Raw genomic sequence first — 22,846 nt, 5'->3', positions numbered from 1 at the left:
GCCTCCTACATGCTAGGTAAGCACTCTCCCACTGAGCCACACTCTCAGTCCTAGAAAAAATTTGAAAATGTTTAGGTATAATACAGAAATATGAAGAAGAATTTATTTTCACAGATCAAAACTCACTTCAAAGCTGCAGTAACAAAACCTGTATGATTGGTGCACAATTAAACAAATAGGTTAATCATTCAGAGGAGCAGACTGAAAAACAAATTCATATACATATGGAAGATAATTGTTTGAGAAAGTAACCTTTAATATCAATGAGTACAATCATGACTTCAATAAATGTTGCTGACATAATTGTTATATATTTAGAAATAATATATGATATAACAGAAAAGATCTAAATGTAAAAACATGTAATCATAAAAGCACTAGAAAAAAAAAACATAAGAAAACATTTTAACAAATTTGTAAAGGAAAAATATTTTCTAAACAATAAAGGATGATTTGAAGGAAAAAGACTGACAGACTTGACCCCAACAAATGTAAAGCTATTTACATCTATCAGATTAAAACAAAGGTAAAGAACAAATGGTGCAAGGAGATATTTGCAACATGTAAAACTAGACAAACAAGTAATATCTGTAATATAGAAAGAGCACTTGATGATCAATAAGAAAAAGATAAAAACTAAGTAGAAAAAGGGCATAAATAAACATTTCAAAGAAGAACTATGAACTATCATAAATATATAAAAACATTCTCTCCATTTGTAATCACAGAAACACAAACTAAAAATAACATTTTTCACATTACACACTGACAATAACATCAAGTGCAAATTCAGTGATACCTAGTACTGGCAATAGTTTGAGAACATATTTTTGTTATGAGCGCAAATGAGTAAAGGCTTTTAAAAATGGCAATTTGTCAGTATCCATCAACATTTCAAAGATGAATGTTTTGAAAGTAGTTTTCACCTTCTTAGACTGCATGCCAGCAAACTGTATGCAATGATACATAAATATTCATTGTGAAATTTTAAGTGACAGCAAACATTAGCCGTAATCCAAATTTCCATAGTTAAGTAAACTAGGACAGAGACACTCCATCAAATACTGTTTGTCTGTGTTAAAGGATAAGGAATGTTTTTCTACACAGCGGTACTAAATGAGGAAGAACTCAATATCAGCTTCTTGGGATTTGAATCGTAGGACAGTTGTAAGGGCTCAATCTGGGCCTCAACCCCGGAGCCCTTCAGGAGGTTTACTAGTGAACCCAGGGAGGGGTGCACTCCAATAGGAGCCCCAGGGGAGGAACGGAGCCAGCCCACTGCATTGAGGAGACATGGAGCCAAGCCCGCATGTAACAGGTAGCCTTCATGGGACATGACCACGAGGCGGCCTTGGCCATAGGAGGAGGCAGCGATGAGAACCTGGCCCCTGTCATTCACCATCACTGGGAAGGCGGCCTCTCCAAGAGGACACTTGCCACACTTCACAAGGGCCTTGAAGCAGCATCAAGAGTTGTTGTCATGGTTCTATCAGCGGCTGCAGAGGAAAGCAAAGACCCAGCCTGGTGAATCAATGACAGAAAACTAAAGGGATAAAAGCAGAGTATCCCTCTCTGGTAATTTCCTAGTTATAGTAGTTACCTCCCTGTTGATTTCTCAGGCTCATGAACATGATTTCTAAGGAGCGCCACACTCTTGATTTGTTTTCATCACTTAGACATCCCTTCCTCTCCCTTCCTACCTCTGCCAACCCAGATATTCTCCGTGGCTCTGTCTTCCACAGGCTCAGCTCTCCTCTATTCCAGTCCCACGTTGTACCTCAGAAATTGCAATCATAGTCGTCCTTCATTTATAACAGTTGTAGTGATCCCATTATTTGTCCTAGCCTGGACCTCTCTAATGGACAGAGATGCTTCATTTTCATTAGCATATGGAGCACCACAGCTATCAGCCCAAGCTTTGTTTGTGGGAAATTGAGTACATCTCTGCCTTCTCAAAAGTTACTCTTTGATCAAATACTTAAGCTTCCTTTCCTGTCTGTGTAGGGAAGATAAGGTCAGCCTCTAAGGATTCTGATGTGAAGACTGAAGGAGTTTACACATGTTAACAGTTTGTTCAGAACCCGGCACGAAACTATCAAGAGCAAATTTCTATGCTTGTACATTCTTCCTGGTTTCTCAGAATGAAAACGGGCACCACAGCCTTAAAATCATGATTGCCTGTTCCTCTCTCCTCTTGGTCATCAGACTCTATCAAGTATCTGTCACATTACTTCCCATTCCTATTGCCACCAAGTTCATTCGGGACTGCAAAGCTTTGCGTTTGGACCAAACCAATCTAGAATCTCTGAGTCTCACATTGACTCCTTTGATAAGAAACCTTCAAGACTTCACCACAGGTAAAATACAAATTCTTCTTTCAGTCTGATAGTGGAGGCCTGAGGGATTTGCCTTGTTGAGTTCTTTTCAGTCTTACCCTCTCTCCACATTCAGTTCTACTTGAAAAGTGGAAACATGACCTGTGATTTCTAGCCTCTGTCAGGTCATTTCTTGTAGAATTTCACTCTCTTTCTCCCGTTCTTTGTCTTTTCCCAACACTCATTACTAAAATTCTAAGTCACTAGTAGAAGGCACTCCTGCCAACTTTATTCATCATTGTATCCAAGGGCCCAGCCTGGGGGAGCAAAATGGTGGCTGAGTCAGGTCCTGCAGTGATTATCTCCCCACAGATTATCTCCTTCACAAGAGCTAAAAAGACAGGTGAGAGATCATAGCACCTCCTTAGGTCTCGTGAAGGTATTCTGCTACATGAATAGCTGTATTAAGAAAAGACACATTGAAAAAGCCAGGAAGGAAAGAGTTGCCCATGTCACCTTTCACCCCTACTGCAAGTAGGCTCAGCATGGAGAGAGATGCATCCTGCTTGCGGGGAAGGAGAGGGAATTAAGTCCAAGCTTTAGACCTTATATAGGAGGCACTGTGAAATCAGATGCTGCTCAGAGTTTCATAACCCCTACCTTGAGGCTGTACCCTCAGATGGAGCCTCTGGAACTCTGTTGGATGGTTGGCCAAGGGAGTGGTTCTGCCACGCCTCCCCCAGCCTCAGGCAGCAGAGGAGGAAAGCAAGACTCTATCCCCTGGGGAGCAGAGCATGGAAGCTAGCATAGAAGTTGGCATAGAAACTCAACGCAATGAGACCCAGCGACAAGCAGAAACTAAAGACCCCTAGAGCGAGGCCAGACAGAAGGCCCCTCTAAACCTACCCCTGAGGTACCAGGCAGAGACCTGTGCCCTGATGGGACAGACTCATGTTCAGGCCAGCACTCTTGTCCCTTGGCTGACATTAAGCTGAGTCATACCCGAGTCTCACAGCTGCAGAGACCTATGCAGAGTTGAGGAGTGGCATACCACAGGCCCACTCCAAGGGACTGCCTCCACCACCCCTTCTCCAATGTCTTCTTCACAGATGTCTCAGGCAGATGCATGCAGATGGAGTCCTCATACCTACCCCAGCACCATGTGGAGGCCTGTGCCCAGGTGGGACAAACTTATGTTTCAGCGTACATCACCAGTGGCCATGGCATGAACCTGAGGGCACCCCTGAGACTGTACAGGCATTTGTAGCCATGAGACTTGGGTGTGACTCAGATTAGCATCAGCCTCAGTGGGCCAGGGACTGTATTTACCACACTCCCCAACCTTGGGCATCATAACATGGAAAAAGACTGCATTATCAGGATAGGACAGAATAGTAAACCTTAGGACTCAATGATGAAATCTAGTGCTGAGCAGATCCTAATTCCCCTGCCTTGGGCCAGTGTCTATAGACAAAGCCTCTGGAATGGCACCAGTCTATCTGACCATTATTCTGGCCAGCATCACCCATAGCTGGTTGCATAATAGTCTTGGGCCATGAGACCATTTGATTAGTAAGCAGCCCTTGGGTTATGGGCATTGGTCTTACCCAAGGCTGCACTGGTCTTGGTGGGCTGTGGGCTTAGGGTGTGACATCCCCACCCCATTGTGGTGTTGTTCAAGGCCACAGGACTGCTCATCTCTTTCTTCCCCCAACCCCTGGAAGTGCAGCATCAATAGAGTTACTATCAGCTTGGAGGTAGAATAAGTGGGCTCAAAGACAAGCTATTTAAAAATATACAGTCAGAGAGGAAAAAAGAAAACAATGAAGAGGAATGAATAAATTCTCTATTTATGAAAATTAAAACTGAACTTTGAGGTAGCATTAAAAGGCAAATATTTGTTATGGCACTGATGTTCAAGAGGCAAATAAACCGGCTGGAGAATAAAGGGTGTGTTTCCTGGTCCAGTGCCCTCAGACCTGATGATGGAGTTGGGGATCCTGAAAAAAGGTAAAAGCCCTGAGCTTTAGGCCAGCTTCCTCCAGGAGGCCTCCAATCTCTTGGTTTGAAAGATGGGATCGTTGAAATCCTCCATTGCAGGTGGGACAGGGTCTTGGTATCGGAAATCAGTGACGTAGTCCAAGGTATGTGAGCCTTGGAAATGACCTGTATTTGGGGTAACTAGAAGTAACCTGGTTGGTTTTTAGCAGGTTGGATCTGGTCACTCTGATCCAGTAGCTGTACACAGAGTTCAGAGCAAGTAGAGTTGCAGGCCATGACAGAGACACTGCAGAGCAGGCTGGTGCCAAGAGTCCAGGTGCCAACTTCCAGAGCTGGAATGAGCTCATTACTTATCAGCTCCATATCTCTTGTTTTCTCCTCTGAAAAGTGAGGACAGTAGTAGTGCTCACCTTGTAGGACTGTTGTGAGCACAAATAAAGAAAAAGCACTTCACACTCTTGTTGGCAAATAGTTCACTGATGATTCCCTGACCGGCAGAGGCATCCTTGGGAGCCAACGCACTCTGGGAGATAGATGGCTAGGTGTTTGCTTTCAATGGGAGATATAATTGCACGGTACCTTTCTTTCTTTCTTTCTTTCTTTCTTTCTTTCTTTCTCTTTCTTTCTTTCTTTCTTTCTTTCTTTCTTTCTTTCTTTCTTTCTTTCTTTCTTTCTTTCTTTCTTTCTTTCTTTCTTTCTTTCTTTTGCTATAACAATCCTGTTTTGATAGTTCACCAACTCCTCCCATATATAACTTAACTAATTCAATTCTGAATGATTTTCAATGGCCATAAATTTCAACTACTTGATCAAATTATGAGTTATTCAAGATAAAAATACAAGTAGTGTGGCCAGGGCAGACTGCATGGTAGTAGTAAAGAGAGTACGGTCATCTTATGTAGCCAACTTGTCTTTATGTGACTGAAACACACAGCACCTTAGATTCCAGTCTCCGCCGGCCCAGGAAAGCTTGGGTTTCCCTGAATGCCATTTCTAAGTGTGGACACCTCTTTTTTAATTATTGTGAATGTGCTTGCATGGCATTGTTTCCTGTAATGAGGCCAATTGTGCTGGACTAATTTCCATCTCTGCCTAAGTATTGTTATTTCAGTAACAGAGTTAATGTCTTGGGGGTCTTACGAGATTGGGAATAACAGGTAGTAGTTTTTTGCTGTCATTATTGTTTAAATCTCCCTTACACCTACAACCCTCACTAGAAAGGATGGGTTGTTCTTGGCAAAAGGACAATAAATTCAGTGTTTATAAATTTGTGGAAAATTTAGAAAAAATAGGGGTCCTTCTGACTGATGTCTAGGGTGGAAATGGCTCATCCTTTGGGCTAGCTTTGGCTTACAGTCCCCTTGATATGATGTAGTGTGACAGTCCAAGTGGTCACTGGGCAGCTGTATCCTTGGGGTGACCTCTTGGTTACTCTCCAAGGCAAGGCCTTTTTCTCTCTGTGGCACTTCTCACTCCCTTGTGTTCCTTAGATCTCTGGCATGACAGACAGCTTACAATTTCAATTCTAAACTTTTTTTTTTAACAATCCCAAATTTCCCACTCTTTACTTAAAACATTCAACATAATGTCCTCTTCTTTCATCATCCTTAGGAGTTTAATCGAAGTGACATTTTAATTTTTTATGAAGTAAATTCTCATGGCTTTCCCAAATAAAGGGTGAATCAGTACAAAGAGTTCTGGAGTTCTCCTAGGGAAACCAAATCATCCTCCTATAGAACCAGGAAATATTTGTCCAACAGGACTTTTCAAAATTGAAGCCAGGCATGGTACTAAAAACCTTATAACAGGGGCAAGTGTGTGAGAAGAGCAGTCTGAGGGGACTGGGGATGTGGCTCAAGCGGTAACGCGCTCGCCTGGCATGCACGGGGCACTGGGTTCAATCCTCAGCACCACATAAAAATAAAATAAAGATGTTGTGTCCACCGAAAACTAAAAAAAATAAATATTAAAAAGTTCTCTCTCTCTCTCTCTAAAAAAAAAAACAAAACCAGAAGAGCAGTCTGAGAATGTTGACATCATGAGATGCCAGTAAAGAAACAGCATCAACTGAAAAGTTGCTGCCCTTTCTTGGAAACCCCAGCCACACCTCATGCTTGGACTGACTAACTGTTGTTGCACTGACTACCAATGCTCAGACATGTTGAGGGACTTTTGCTTGCAGAAGAATAAGCATATCAGAGATGCATTTTAGGTTTCTATTTACAAGCTCCTGGTTAAAATAGTCCAAGGGGCCAAAATAAAAATAAATATCTTCTCATCATAGGAATCTGTGTTCAATGAGTGGACAAAATTTGAACATAGGCTAGTAGCATCATTTTGTTCTCCTCTACAGAAAAGGAGACAGATCAGAGCTGAGGTACCTGTGTGACGTTGCTATTAATAGGTATCTCAGCTGTCTTGCTTTACAGTTGGGAATTCTTACAAAAAGATTTGATTGTATTTGTTCTTAATTTGGCATAATTTTCTTTTGCAGCTATAAAAGTACTGACTTTATTTTTTTAACTATGTAAGAACTGATGTGAATCAATCAGAGATAACTTTTCCTATGTTCACATATGAATGTACAACCAGTGAAACCCATATCATGTACAACCACAAGAATTGGAAGTTATACTCCATGCATGTAAAATATATTAAAGTACACTCTACTGTAAGACAAATAAAGTTAATATACAGAAAAAAATGAAGAATGAAGTACTGATTCAACATGGTGAGCTGGAAGGAGGCTGCATTCTGTTTTGCTCCCAGACCTGGGATTCAAGTAGATGACCCCCGAGAGCTGCTCAGGAATCACAGCCACCATGCCACACAGGTCTCCAGGCCTTAGCATCATGCAGGACTCCTGGCCCCTTGTCCACACAGGACCTCTGGGTGCCTGAGGAGGACTACCGGCATTAGCACCTGCATAGGACTCCTGGCTGTCCAAGGGGTCAAGAACTCCAGCCACCACTCCCACATGGACCTGCATCTACCAAAGTGGGGATCTCCTAGTTGTCTCCATCTTGGGACACTGCAACCACTGCCATAGTCCCCTACATGTGGTAGCCTGCACCTGGGGACAACCGCCAGCCAACACGGCACACCACAGAGCTGCATCTCTGAACACACCGCTTAACACCACGGCCAACCCCACCCGACCAGACACCCCATTATTTCTGAAAGCAGCCACCTCCATCTTGGGATACCTTTATTGCCATCTTTAGTTGGGACAACTCCCAGCGTGGAACATCAGCTGGGGCTTAGAAGCATTATTAAGGTTCTGAAGGTCCCCAACTTCCCCCTGTGCTGCAGCCACTCACCTTGCACAGTGCCTGTGGCTCCACGGCTGGTCTCTAGCTCATAAAACTGGGTCCTGAGCTGCCCAATATAAAACAGCTCTCTGCAACAGGTGCACAGGTCACAGAGCACAGCCCACAAGACCTCCCGACAGAAAGGTTCCTGATTGGGAAGTAGAAAGGGAGGGAGGGAGGGAGTGAGATACAGTTTAGAGACTCAACTAGAGACCAGGAATTCTGAGGTGACAGGCAATATGAGGAGATAAGATCAGGCATCCACATCACATAAGTGGGCTCCAAAGGAGACCCTTGGGGTGCAGTCTCCCATTGGGGACCAGCAAGTGCTATACCTCACCTCCAGGAGCTCTGCCCACAAGACCAAACCTCCCACCAATAATTTTCACCATCTTGAGGGTGAAGATACCAGCAAACAACAGACAACCCCACCTATTGGAACAGAGGGGAAGCAGGAAAGATACTGAACTCCAAAAAACAATCCTTATATCTTCCTTTGAGATTTTTCTCTCTATCTATCTATCTCCTCCCGCCCTCACATCCCCAACATTTGTGAAACCAAGTACTTTTCCTGAATTAGGCTACTGAGGACTGGGATGTCTGAATAGTATATTACAGTGGTATTGTATATTCTTTTGTCTCCTATTTTTACATTTTTAATTTTTCTTAATATTTATGTGTAATTTTTTTGTACTCTATTGTCCTCCCACTTACTTGTCTCTCCAAAATCACTTACTTTCTCTTCTCCTGCTACTAACCAACTTCTTTAGAGTCCTCTTTCACGCTAAGATCTAATAACTCTATATCCTCATCTCCTGCCCCTCAACATCTCATCCTATACCTCACCCCTGGTTCTTTGTCCACCATCAGAAACTGTAGAGCCTTTTGCAAACTTACTGTTTATATTGTAGGTAATAATTGAACTTACCATTTCTGTCTATTGTGACAAAACCGTAAATGTCTTAATAGCAGGTATTTGGTTTGCGGTTGTATACTTCTGTATAGGGATCTGTTCACATTGTTCTCCCCCTTAAAGAAGAGGTATTGGCAACCTGCAGGGACACTCTAAGCCTATCAGGTAAAAACTGTAACACCTTGGATCTGCAGTGCTAGAAGGGAAGACACACAAACAACATGAAAAACCAAGGGAAGAAAGTGCCCCAAATAAACCAAGATATTACATTATTAGAATCCATGGCCAGCACAACAGAAGAAATAACAGAGAAGGAATTTAGGATGTACATAATTAAAATGTCCTGTGAATTACAGGATGATTTAAGAAAGAACATACAGGCAGCAAAAGATCATTTTGATAAAGAGCTGCATAAGCAAATACAGAAAGCAAATGATTACTTCAGTAGGGAGATAGAGGTTTTGAACAAAAACCAAACAGAAATCATTGACATGAAAGAAACAATAAACCAAATTAAAAGCTCAAAAGAAAGCATCACCAACAGATTAGATCACTTGGAAGACAGGACTTCAGATAAGATAGATGAAATGTATAATCTTGTAAAGAATGTTGACCACACAGTGAAGATGGTAAGAAACCATGAGCAGAACATTCAAGAATAATGGGATAACATAAACAGATCAAATTTAAGAGCTATTCGGAGAGAGGAAGACATTGAGTTCCAAACCAGAGGAATGAACAATTTATTCAATGAAATAATATCAGAAAATTTTCCAAACATGAAGAATGAATTGGAAAACCAAATACAACAGGCTTACAGGACCCTAAAGGTAGAAAACCACAACAGATCCACACCAAGTCACATTGTAATGAAAATGCATAGCATACAGAAAAAGAAAAGACTTTTAAAATCATGAGAGAAAGGAATCAAATTACATATAGGGGGAAACCAATTAGGATATCTGCAGGTTTTTCAACCCAGACCCTGAAAGCGAGAAGATCCTGGAATAACATATACCAAGCTCTGAAAGAAAATGGATGTCAAACAATAATCTTATATCCAGAAAAAATAAGCTTTAGATTTGATGATGAAATAAAAAACTTCCATGATAAACGAAAGTTAAAACACTTTACAACTAGAAAGCCTGCACTACAGAACATCCTTAGCAAAGTATTCCATTAGGAGAAAATAAAAAACAACACTTAAAATCAGCAAAGGGAGGCATTACACTAAAGGAAATACCAATTAAAGGAGAAACCAAGTCAAGTTCAATACCAAAAATAAACAAATATGACCAGGAATACAAATCATGTCTCAATAATAACCCTGAATGTTAAAGGCCTAAACTCACCAATCAAAAGACATAGACTGGCAATTTGGATAAAAAAAGACCCAACAATATGCAGCCTCCAAGAGACTCATCTCATAGGAAAAGACATTCACAGACAGAAGGTGAAAAGTTGGGAAAAAACATATCACTCACATGGACTGCGGAAACAAGCAGGGGTCTACATCCTCATATCAGATAACAGACCTCAAGCCTAAGTTAATCAAAAGGGACAAAGAAGGACATTTCAAACTGCTCAAGGGAACCCTACATCAATAAGACATAAAATTATAAAAATATATTCTCCAAACAATAAAGCATCTACGTTCATCAAACAAACTCTACTCAGGTTCCAGAGTCAAACAGACCACAGCACAGTAATTCTGGGTGACTTTAACACCCTCTTTCACCACTGGATAGATCTTCCAAACAGAAGCTGAACAAAGAAACTCTAGAACTCAATAATACAGTCAATAACTTAGACTTAACTGACATTTATAGAATATTTCATCCGTCAATGAGTGGATACACTTTCTTTCCAGCAGTACATGGATCCTTCTCTAAAATAGACAATATATTGTGCCACAAAGCAACCGTTAGAAAATACAAAAAAAAGTAGAGAGACTACCCTGCATTCTATCAGATCATAATGGAACAAAATTAGAAATCAATGATAAAATAAAAAATAAAAGCTACTCCAACACCTGGAGACTAAATAATATGCTACTGAATGAACAATGTCTTGTAAAAGACATCAAAGAGAAGATTTAAAAATTCTTAGCTGTAAATGAGAACACTGATGCAACATATTGAAATTTCTGGGACACTATGAGGGAAGTACTAAGAGGAAAGTTCATTGCATGAAGTTCATTCTTTAAAAGAAGAAAAAAGTCACAAATAAATGATCTAACATTACATCTCAAAGCCCTAGAAAAAGAAGAACAAATCAACAGCAAAAGCAGTAGAAAATAGGAAATGATTAAAATCAGAGCTGAAATCAATGTAATTTCATACTGCTCAAGGGAACCATACATCAACAAAAGAAACAATTGGAAAACTGAGAAAATAAAAAGTTGTGTCTTTGAAAAAATAAATAAAACTGATAAAACCTTAGCCATGCCCATGAAGAGAAGGAGAGAGAAAAATCAAATTACTAATATCTTTGATGAAAAAGGAAATATCACTATAGAAATACAGAAGATAATTAGAAATTATTTGGAATATTTGTACTCCAATAAAATAGGAAATGTTGAAGTCATCAACAAATTTCTTGGGTCATATGATTTGCCCAAACTGAATCAGTATGGTATACACAAGTTAAACAAATCAATTTCAAGCACTGAAATAGAAGATGCCGTCAGAAGCCTATCAACCAAGAAAAGCCCAGGATCAGATAGATGCACAGCTGAGTTCTACAAAACCTTCAAAGAAAAACTAATACCAATACTCCTCAAATTATTTCATAAAATAAAAAAGAGGGAACATTTTCAAACTCATTCTATGAAGCCAATATCACCCTGAATCCAAAACCAGACAAAAACACATCAAAAAAAAAAAAGAGAAAACTTCAGACCAATGTCTCTAATAGACATAGATGCAAAAATTCTCAATAAAATTCTGGCAAATTGAATACAAAAAGACAGTGCACCACGATCAAGTGGGGTTCAGCCCAGGGATGCAAGATTGGTTCAACATATGGAAATCAATAAATGTAATTTGTCACATCAATAGACATAAAGATAAGAATAATATGATCATCTCAATAGATGCAGAAAAAGCATTTGACAAAATACAACACCCCTTCATGTTCAAAACCCTTGAAAAACTAGGGAAAACAGAAACATATCTCAACACTGTAAAAGCTATTTATGCTAAGCCACAGGCCAACATCATTCTAAATGGAGAAAATTGAAAGCATTCTCTCTCAAAACTGTTACAAGACCGAGATGCCCTCTTTCAACACTTCTATTTAACATAGTTCTTGAAACTCTAGCCAGAGCAATTAGACAGACAAAAGAAATTAAAGAGATATGGATAGGAAAAGAAGAATTCAAATTATTGCTATTTGCTGATGATATGATTCTATATCCAGAAGATCCCAAAAGTTCCACCAGAAAATTTCTAGAACTAATAAATGAATTCAGCAAAGTAGCAGGATATAAAATCATCATCCATAAATCAAAGGTATTTCTGTACATCAGTGACAAATCCTCTGAAAGAGAAACTACGAAAACTATCCCATTTACAATAGCCTCAAAAAAAAAAAAAAAAAAAAAACAACTTGGGAATCAATGAAAAAGGTGAAAGACATCTACAATGAAAACTACAGAACACTAAAGAAAGAAATTCAAGAAGACCTCAGAAGATGGAAAGACCTTCCCTTGTTCTTGGATAGGAAGAATTAATATTGTTAAAATGACCATACTACCAAAAGCACTATACAGATTTAATGCAATTCCAGTTAAAATCCCAATGACATTCTTCATAGAAATAGAAAAAGCAATCATGAAATTCATCTGGAAAAATAAGAGACCTAGAATAGCTAAAGCAATCCTTAGCAAGAAGAGTGAAGCAGGTGGTACCACAGTACCAGATCTTAAACTATACTACAGAGCAATAGTAACAAAACAGCATGGTATTGACACCAGAGTAGACTTGATGACCAGTGGTACAGAATAGAGGACACAGAGACTAACCTACATAATACAATTATCTCATATTAGACAAAGCTACCAAAAACATATATTGGAGAAAGGATAGCCTCCTCAATAAATAGTGCTGGGAAAACTGGAATTCCATATAGAACAAAATAAAATTAAACCCCTATCTCTCACCATGCACAAAACTCAAAGTGCATCAAGGACCTAGGATTTAAACCAGAGACACTGCACCTAATAGAAAAAAAAGTAGGCCCAAATCTTCATGTTGAATTAGAACCTGACTTCCTTAATAAGACTCCTATTGCACAAGAAATAAAATCAAGAATCAATAAATGAGATGGATTCAAACTCAAAAGCTTCTTCTCAGCAAAAGAAACAATCAATGAGGTGAATAGCGAGCCTACAGAATGGGTGCAAATTTTTACTACATGCACATCAGATATATAAAGAACTCAAAAAGCTAAACACCAAAAAAAAAAAAAAACCAAAAACCTCAATCTATAAATGGACCAAAGAACTGAACAGACACTTCTCAGAAGATGATATATAATCAATCAACAAGTATATGAAACAAATGTTCAACATCTTTAGCAATTAGAGAAATGCAAATCAAAACTACTCTAAGGTTTCATCTCACTCCATTCAAAATGGCAGCTATTAAGAAAACAAACAACAATAAATGTTAACGAGAATGTGGAGAGAAAGGTACGCTCATAAATTGCTGGGGGGACTGCAAATTGGTGTGACCATTAGGGAAAGTCGTATGGAGATTCCTTGGAAAAGGTGGAACGGAACCACCATTGACCCAGCTATCCCTCTCCTCCATTTATACCCCAAAGACTTAAAAACAGCATACTACAGGGACATAGCCACATTAATGTTTATAGCAGCACAGTTCACAATAGCTAAACTATGGAATCAACCTAGTTGCCCTTCAACAGATGAATGGATAAAGAAGATGTGGCATATATACACAATGGAATATTACTCAACATTAGTAAATGAGCAGAAAATCATGACATTTGCAGGTAAATAGATGGAGTTGGAAAGTATTATGCTAAGTGAAGAAGGCTAATCCCAAAAAACCAAATGCCGAATGTTTTCTCTGATATGAGGATGCTGATCCATAATGGGGATGCAGGGGGAGCATGGGAAGAATGGAGAACTTTAGACAGGGTAAAGGGGAGGAAGGAAATGGAGAGGGGGCAAGAGGGTTGGAAAGATGGTGGAATGAGAGGGACATCATTACCCTAAGTCCATGATGAAGACAAAAATGGTGTGACTCTACTTTGTGTACCACCAAAGACATGAAAAATTGATCTCAATATGTGTACTATGAAATGAAATGTATTCTGCTGTCATATATAACAAATTAGAATGAATAAATAAATAAATAAATGAAGTACTGATATGAACAATTATGGTGTATTCACAGCAGTATCCAGGGCTCTCCACAGCATGATGGTACCTTGTGTTTGTGGTGTGATTTCCCACCACTCTCTTATACTTGCTCCAGTCCAATTCTCTCCTATTGCTTTTAAATTATAATTATTTGTGCATATTAATTGTACAGAATAACCATTTTCATTGTGTCAATTTCATGGATGCATAAAACAAACTTCAATCATATCCAACTTCCTGAGCACCATTTTTTAACCCTCCACTCCCCCTGGTCCTCTTTTTCTTCTCCAACAGATTCCATTCCACTTTCATATGAGAGAAAACCTTGGAATGATTCTTATGGTAGGACAAATATCTGTTGCAGAATCTAATAGTATGACTGAACAGGGAAAATGTTCATTCAGAATAAAGTATGTACATCAGAGTTCACTTTGGCTAGAAATGTCAGTTAGTAGACAGGATTGACATAGAATACAGGGCAGATGAAGCCCAGAAAAATAATAAATTATTTCTCAAAAACACAGAAGAAACTCTGGAAAATAGCTCATTGTTTTCTCTGAACTAGGGTCCTGATGAAAGGGGAAATAAGAATTAATGGAAAAACCACCCTCACAATGCAGACTGTATTCAGAAGATACAGAGACTGTTTTGATCTCTGCTAGATCTCTACTATAAAGAATGGGGCGTGATCCATGATAAAGAGCCCTGCAAACCACAGCTGATTCCTTGATTTAAGAGAAATTGATAAGCACTCTCTATGTGCCAGGCCCTACACATGGAGAGGGACTCTAAGACAAGCTTTTCTATTAAATGGGTACGGCTTTGGTCACAGGGGGGACTGGTGGTGAGGACCAACCCCTCTTGTGTCTTGGTGCATTTTGACTGTGCTCTTTTTGATTTGTGGTGATTCCAAACCTATGTGGAAAACCACTGGTCTTGAAATGGAAGCTCACTGGAGGTGAGAAGATCGAGCCTATTTTTTAACATGATTACACTCCTTATCTAGGGAACACACACCCGACATGCAGCGGGATCTTGGGCACCTTCTTGGAGACCTTGAAGTGGCTTCTGAGCCCATGGATGTCAGTGAAGTACACTCCAGCCATGCTTGTCACCTGGTTCCCGGGGAAGCTGGACAACACCTTGTCACGGCCATGCTGACCGGCCCAATACCAGGCCTGGCCCCCGATCAGCAAGCCCCCTCCCTGTTTCACAAACTGGACCAGCCTCGCAGTCAAGCCATTACTGTAGGCACTGGTGCAGTAAACACCCAGGGCCTCTCTAGGCTCTGGCTCAATCTGGGCCTCAACCCCGGAGCCCTTCAGGAGGTTTACTAGTGAACCCAGGGAGGGGTGCACTCCAATAGGAGCCCCAGGGGAGGAACGGAGCCAGCCCACTGCATTGAGGAGAAATGGAGCCAAGCCCGCATGTAACAGGTAGCCTTCATGGGACATGACCACGAGGCGGCCTTGGCCATAGGAGGAGGCAGCGATGAGAACCTGGCCTCTGTCATTCACCATCACTGGGAAGGCAGCCTCTCCAATAAGAAGGAGGTCACTGGGGATGGGGCCTTTGGGGATATCCCAGCTGGTCACTCCATTCATGAGGGTCTCGAAAGCAGCATCAGGAGTTGGTGCCATGGTTCTACCAGCTGCTGCAGAGAAAAGCAAAGTCTCAGGTTGGTCAGAACAGATGGAGGAAGGAGTGAAGCAAAGAACTAAATTCATTCACCTGGCAACTTGTACTGGTTCCCCACTGTGGGCCACGCATGTTCTCACACTAGGAGTAAATCCAGGGACAAAACAGAAAAGGACCCCAACAGGACAATGAATAAACAGGAAGGCAAAGAGACATATAATGCAGCAACAAATAATCCCTGTCATGAAAGTAAAGCCTGGCAGTGAGATATGGAGGGACTGGAGGATATTTCAGATTGGATGGCAGGAAGGACACTGATGAGAAGGTGGTATTAAAGGGAAAACCCACAAGGTGGCAGGGGCTGAGCATTACAGGCCTGGCCCCTGATCAGTGAAGAAGCACCAGGGTAGCTGGAGAACCAGGGCAGGGAGGACCAGATCCAGCTCCTTCCTATGCCCTCAGGTCAAGGCCAGGGTTAAGCTGGTGTGCATTGGTCGATTCATTTTGATTTCCTTGGACAGAAAAGCCACATCACTTGCCAGAAACTGCATTGGTTCGGACAGCTTTGACTATGTGAGCTGGAAATGCCTGTTGCTATATCTTATCTGCCTGGGGAGGTCCCTGTTTGGTATTCTGGAGTTTCTGGAGGTCTTTATAATTTGGTGTGCTTAACACTGAACTCATTACATTGTTCCCTTCAGAGCAGTGCCTTCTGGTAAGTTATTTGGGCTTGGTTTTCCACCTGTAAAATGAGAATCACATCCTTTGGAGGACAGTTTCTGAAGATGTGCACACATATGGTATGCACAGTGAATACTGAGAAAACTCAATGCTCATCCTGCTTCTGCCCTCTCTAGTTTCCCCGAGCAACATGGGCAATGCAGTTGGTACTCTTGGTGTCCCTGCTATTTCCCTCTCCTCACTCAGAATGGGGGCGTTCACTGTAGGGGACTTTCCTGTGCACTCAGATGCATAGGGCAGTCCCACATGTGGTAAGTGGACTTCCCAGGTACCTCCACCCATTGGAGGGAGCCAAGGGTCCATATCTAGCATCTGTCCTGCAAGTTATCTCATAGAGTCCCTCAAAGGGACCCTGGAAGTACTAAGTCCTGGTGCTCAATGGGAAAGAGCTCAGCCACAAACCCCTGCTGGATTCCCTCCTTCCTTGTATCACTTTTCCCATGACCTCACTGGGGTTTTCTGGGCTCTCTTCCCAAATAAACCACCTGCAGGCAGGCCTTGCATTAGGTGTTGCTTTGAGGAAAGCACCCCATGGGGTGCCTAACACTTGAGCCCTTGTCTCCCTTCCTCCCTCCTGCTTCCACCTGCAGTCCCAGCTCCTTCTTTCTGTCTTGTCTCTCAAACATCAAGCCCTTTAGTTTACGTTCATTTCTAGACTAAACCTGGTTCTAATCCCAGGTTGCGGTCCAATCGACAATATTCTTCCTTAAGAAGTCATAAGAACTCTCACATGGTATCCATTGACAACAGGGTGAAACTGGCTGTGTTTACCCTGGCTTTCAAGGCCTCCAGGTCTGGCACTCCATTGTTGACTAGATTTTTTTTTCCCTGTCATATTCTTTAAGGGACTGTCTAGTAGATTTGGCATCCCTGAGTGTGCCCTGCATCTCCTGTGGAAATCTCCTCCTGCCCTGCTTCCCATCTACCTGCTCTTTCACAGAATTGCTTCCAGGAGAGTGGGTGCATTGGTGTTCTTAGCTCAGGGTTTAGGAGTGGAAAAGGACAGTAGGGAGAGATGCAGAACCTGGAGTTCCACATGGGGCTGACTCCCTCTGCGAAGACAAGAAGTCTGTCATTTCTCCCTAGTTTGACCAGGGGGAAAAAAAATGCAAGCTCCAATGAATAATCTGTGCTGGGCGCCAAGCCAGGGGTTCTACATCTAGATGCACTGGAGCATGTGTCTCTCACCACTTGCAGCACATATCATGCACCTCAAATTCAAAGAGAGGACAAATTAACGGAAGGAAAGGAAACACCTAGATCTAAGAGACATCCAGACAATGGGACCAGTGTGAGGCATCCTCTGGCACCTGGGGGCCACCCTCAAGTGTCCCCCAAGCGCTTAGCCAGCTGTGAGGTAGTTGGACTGAAATACTTACACTTTGGCGGCCCGGGTCTGGATGGACTGTCGCTGCTGAAGCTCAGAGCGGCTTTCCAAAGGCAGGGCCGGGCTGGGCCGGGCTGGGGCTTCTCTAGGGTCCAGGGTTCAGAGGTAGGGCTGTCCCGGGGCGGGGCTATCCCTGGGCGTGGCTCTTCTGGGCGGGGCTGTTCCCCGAGCCCCCTGCTGATCCCGGGGCGGTGCAGTACAGAGCTGGCGCTTTCCCAGGCGGCTCGCCCACCGCTGGGGAGTGGCTAAGCAGAAATGGGGCTGCCCCGGGGGCGGACTTTCAAGAGGCCAGCGAGTCTATCTCAGAGCGGGGCGGTGCTGGGAGGTGTCTGGGGAGGGAGCTGTGCAGAGGCGCGGCTGTCCTGCAGGGTGTCTATCCAGGGATGGGGCCAGATGTTGGCAGTGTAGGCTGGCCCTGGGGTGGGCTGTCCAGAGATGAGCTCTACAGATTTAGCTTACCACTTCAATTCGAAACATTGTTTTACAATCCCAGATTTCTCACTCTCTACTTAACATTTAAAATAATGTCCTCTCCTTTCATCACTTTCAGGAGTTCATAGAAGTGCATTGTAATTTTTTATGAAAAAAACAGTTTTCATGGCTTTCCCAAACAAAAAGTGAATCAGATCAAAGAGTGGTGTAGAAAATGTAGTTCTCCTGTGGAAATCAAACCATTTTCCAACAGAACCAGGAAATACTCATACAACAGGACTTGTCAAATGGAAGCCAGGCGTGGTTCCAAAGACCTTCTAACAGGGACAAGTGTGTGAGATGAGCCTTCTGAGAACGTGGACACCATGAGATGCTTGTAAGCAAATAGCATCAGCTGAAAAGTAGCTGCCCTTCCATGGAAAACCCAGTCCCGTCTCATGCTTGGACTGACTGCTTCCCAAGGCACTGGCTGCTAATGCTCAGACATGTCTGGGGAATTTTGCTTGCAGAATAAGAACATCAGAGATGCTTCCTAGGTTTCTATTTACAAGCTCCTGGTTAAAATAGTTCAAAGGGCCAAAACAAAATAAAAAAATCTCATCATCGGAATCTGTGTTCAGTGAGTGAACAAAATTTGAACGTAGGGTAATAGCATCTTTTTGTTCTGCTCTATAGAAAAGGAGACAGATCAGGGCTGAGGTACCTGTGTGACATTGCTATTTATAGGCATCTCAGCTGTCTTGCTTTACACTTGGGAAGTCCTATAAAAAGATTTGAATGTTTTTTTTTTTTTCTTAATTTGTCATGATTCTCTTTGTAACTATAAAAGTAATGATTTTAATTTTTCAAACTATGAAAATACTGATGTGAAGGACAGGATGAGTTGGACATAACTTTCCTATGTTTTATGAGCATACAACCAGTGAAACTCCACATCATGTGCAACTACAAGAATGGGATCCTATTTCGGATAAGTTATACTCCATATAACATGTCAAAATACACTCTACTATAAAAAAATAAACTTAATATACAGGAAGAAAGCAAGTACTGATGTGAACAATTACGGTATATTCACATCAGCATCCAAGGCTCTCCACCACATGATGGTAGCTTGTGTTTGTGGTGTGATTTCCCACCACCCTCTTATACATGTTGTAGTCCCACTGAATTTGCCCTCATTCTCTCCTATGGCTTTTAAAATTAGAATTATTCATGTATATTAATTGTACAGAATAATAATTTTCATTGTAAAGATTTCGTGCCTGCATAAAATGAACTTTGATTGTATCCAACCTCCTGATGGCCCTTTCTTAACCCTCTGCTACTCCCCATCCCCCGTCCCCTTTTCCTTCCCCAGAAGATTCCATTCCACTTTCATATGAGAGAAAACATTGGCATGATTCTTATGGTGGGATAAATATCTGTTACAGAATATAATAATATGGCAGAAGAAGGAAAATGTCCATTCAAAATAAAGTATTTACATCAGAGTTCACTTTGGCTATTTCACTTTGGCTAGAAATGTTAATTAGTAGAGAGGAATTGACATAGAAATATAGGACAGATGAAGCCCAGAAAAATTAGGGCCTGAAAAATTTAGATAAATAATCAGTTATTTCTCAAAACACAGAAGAAACTCTGGAAATTAGGGTCCTGATAAAAGGGGAAACAAGAATTGATGGAAAAATTACCCTCACATTGCAGCCTATATTCAGAAGATACAGAGAATGGTTCTCATTCCACTGAAGTTTGTGGGAGAGTGAAAGCATCTTCCTAAGTAAGGATAATAATTGAGGCCTTTTTAACACAGTGAATAGGTACAGCACTCAGTATTCCTCTTCTGGTCTTTTCCATTACTCTTCAGTCTTGTTAGGAATGTGTTAGTGTAAGTAATACCCACAGCAAGACTAACAGGAGACAGTTCCGTGCTTGGGGCTGTGCATGCAGCTGTGAATAATAAACATCTGGTCCCTGCTCTTCTGAAGTCTCTATGCAGTGGGAAAGCGAAATTGCACACTGGCTGGTGTGAGGGAAATCCTGGGCTGTATGGAGCATGAAGCATGAGGGCATGGCTAGATGGATGGCCTCTAGGCTAAGATCTGCCCCCACCAAAAGAAAACCTTAAGAATACAGGTTTGGATTTGGATTTACAATCCTTTCTCAGTTGTGACTGCCAGCTCACAGTGCCTTTAGGTCCATTAGGAAGTTTCTCAGCCCAGCTTAGCGCCTCCTAGTGGCGCTTTAATCTATCTATCTTTCTTTTCTTTTTCTTTCTTTCTTTCTTTCTTTCTTTCTTTCTTTCTTTCTTTCTTTCTTTCTTTCTTTCTTTCTGATTTGGTGAATTATAATTTTACATGATAGTGGTTTTCATTATGCCATATTCATACATGCATAAAATATAATTAGATCAGTCTCATTTTCCAGTACCTTCCCTTTCTCCCTGCCTCTGATCTTTTATTATTATTATTAATATTATTATTCCTTCAATGAGTACATTATAATTATAAATAAGCAGATTCATTGTGGTATAGTCATACATGGACATAGAATAATTTGGTAGACTTTGTTTCCCAGGACTTCCCCATCCCTCCCTCTCTCTCCTGATTCCCTTCCCTTACTCGACAGGTTTATCTTCCATTTTTATGAAGGGGAAAACACACTTTCATGAAGAGGCAAAACACCTCCCTCTGGCTCCCTGGACTCTCTTTCTCTAGCTTCCACATGTGAGAGAAAACATTCAACTTCTGACTTTCTGAGTCTGGCTTATTTTACTTAGCATGAGATTCTCCTGTTTCATCCACTTACCAGCAAATGGCACAAATCATTTTTCTTTGTGGTTGAATAAAAATGTATTGTGTACATATGCCATATTTTTAAATCCATTCGACTGCTAATGGAGAGCCAGTCTTATTCCGTAAATTGGTTATGTGAATTGTGCTGCTATAAATATTGGTATACATTTATCACTATAGTATGCTGATTTTATTTTATTTTTGGATAAGAGTGATATAATTGGGACATTTGGTGTTTCCATTCCCAGTCTGTTGAGGAATCTCCATTCTACTTTCCAGAATGGTTGTACTGATTAGTAGTTCCAACAACAATGTAATGTAACATACCTTTCCCTCCACTTCCTTCCCAACATTTATTTTTATTTGCATTCACTCTAACTGGAGTGAGCTGCGATCTCAGTGTAGATTAGTTTTTGCATCACCCTGATTGCTAAGGATGTTGAACATGGTTTTCTTTGTATGTGGCCCAAAGGATACATGTCCTTCTTTCAGGATTTTATTCATTAAACGCAACAGTAAACAGAACTGATTTTTAAACTGATTTTTTTTTACTGACATTTAGCTAACATAAAATAAGTTGAGATGAATGACATTTCAAAAAGATTTCAGACCACTCATGTTTAAAGTCTCCTTAAAAAACATTGAATACTTAACAGAAAAAAATGAAGGTGTTTCAATTTCCAATGATAAACATAAATTACATACTATGGTTCCTTATATCTTAAAATATAATTCTAAAAATTAATATGTGTTTAGTTGACTTGCTGTTGTTCTACCAGAGAGGAAGCCCAGAAGTTCTCCACCCATTTGTGGAGGGAAGGCCAGGAAGAGATGAGGAAAGACCAGGGGAAGGGAGAAGTCTCTGTAGAAGAAGAGGCATGGAAACATCACAGGAAGATGCACATCATGGCTAGGAGAGGGGAGGAGAGAAGAGCAAGAAGACAGACAATGTGGAAAATATTCAGGATAAGACCATGCAAGACCACATCAGCACATACACTGGGTTGAAAACATGACATAGTTGAAACTCATTTTGTTTAAAAAGTGTTAATATGTATATATGGCAGATGGAAAATAATAATAAAATATTAATGAAAAGCTTAAAAACAAAGAACAACAGCAGTCTTCCCTAACTCCTTTCCCACTATCTCCTCCATTCGCCTCTCTTTGGTACAACACTTCCTGAGTGATTATTTCTAAATTTTTACTTTCACACTTTTTTAACTTCTATAATTTCAAATTATATGCTTACACCACACAATTTCATTGTCAAATTTTCAAACATATGTTTAAAAGTCGAATAATGATCCCTCGAGTTTGCCTTCACCTAACTGTATTAATTAGTGACACCTGGCAATTTTCTTACACTTTTCTGATTCCCTAGTACTGGTGGAAATGTGGGCTTCCAAGTATTTCTAATAAAAATCCACTGCAAGCACTTCATTTTCTGACGTGAACCACCTTTCCATCCCCTGGACTAATCCAGGTCAGAAGATATGCATGACTACATGAGCTAGACCTGGGTACTGTGCCCACTCCTACTTCCCGTGTGGGTTGGCCCTTCCAAACCAAGGGGACTCTTTGTATTGAGGATGGTGATCCCAAAGAAAAACTGAAGGAGCTTGTGACAAAGTAATGAAGTGAATTATGAGAGAGAAAACCACAAGAAACCAAAGTTCTGTAGGGTAATTTCTGTAAGTTTTCACTGCTGTGGGCTTCAGACAAGCCCTGGCTCTCTGCTTATTGCCTCTGGAGCTTCAGAGAAGTTATTTAATATCCCTAAGTATGAGTTTTCTGATCTAGAAAACTAGGGGGGTTCTGTTGGAAGAGCACATGTGATAATGTGTTGAAAACACTTCACACAGGGCTGGGGACACATTCACTCCTTGTTTTAGTCAGCTTTTTTTTTTTTTTTTTTTCCTGC

The 22,846-nt window shown here is 41.0% G+C and overlaps 1 protein-coding gene across 1 annotated transcript; it reads right to left on the bottom strand.

Moving 5' to 3' along the window:
• Positions 1-1,099: 1,099 nt before the first annotated feature.
• LOC139702886 (TRPM8 channel-associated factor 2-like) lies at positions 1,100-15,766 on the bottom strand. Its single transcript, XM_071605440.1, has 5 exons — positions 15,661-15,766; positions 14,947-15,580; positions 7,637-7,716; positions 4,560-4,735; positions 1,100-1,453 (listed from the first exon to the last, which is right to left on the bottom strand). The coding sequence occupies exons 2-5, from the start codon at positions 15,567-15,569 to the stop codon at positions 1,100-1,102; spliced, it is 1,233 nt and encodes a 410-aa protein (XP_071461541.1). The 5' UTR covers positions 15,570-15,580; positions 15,661-15,766.
• Between the last annotated feature and the right edge of the window lie 7,080 nt (positions 15,767-22,846).

The sequence above is a fragment of the Marmota flaviventris genome, chromosome 1 (assembly GCF_047511675.1).
Source record: "Marmota flaviventris isolate mMarFla1 chromosome 1, mMarFla1.hap1, whole genome shotgun sequence".
Lineage (NCBI taxonomy): Eukaryota > Metazoa > Chordata > Mammalia > Rodentia > Sciuridae > Marmota > Marmota flaviventris.
Note: the sequence above shows the minus strand (reverse complement) of the source record. Positions and strands in the feature narration are given on the sequence as shown.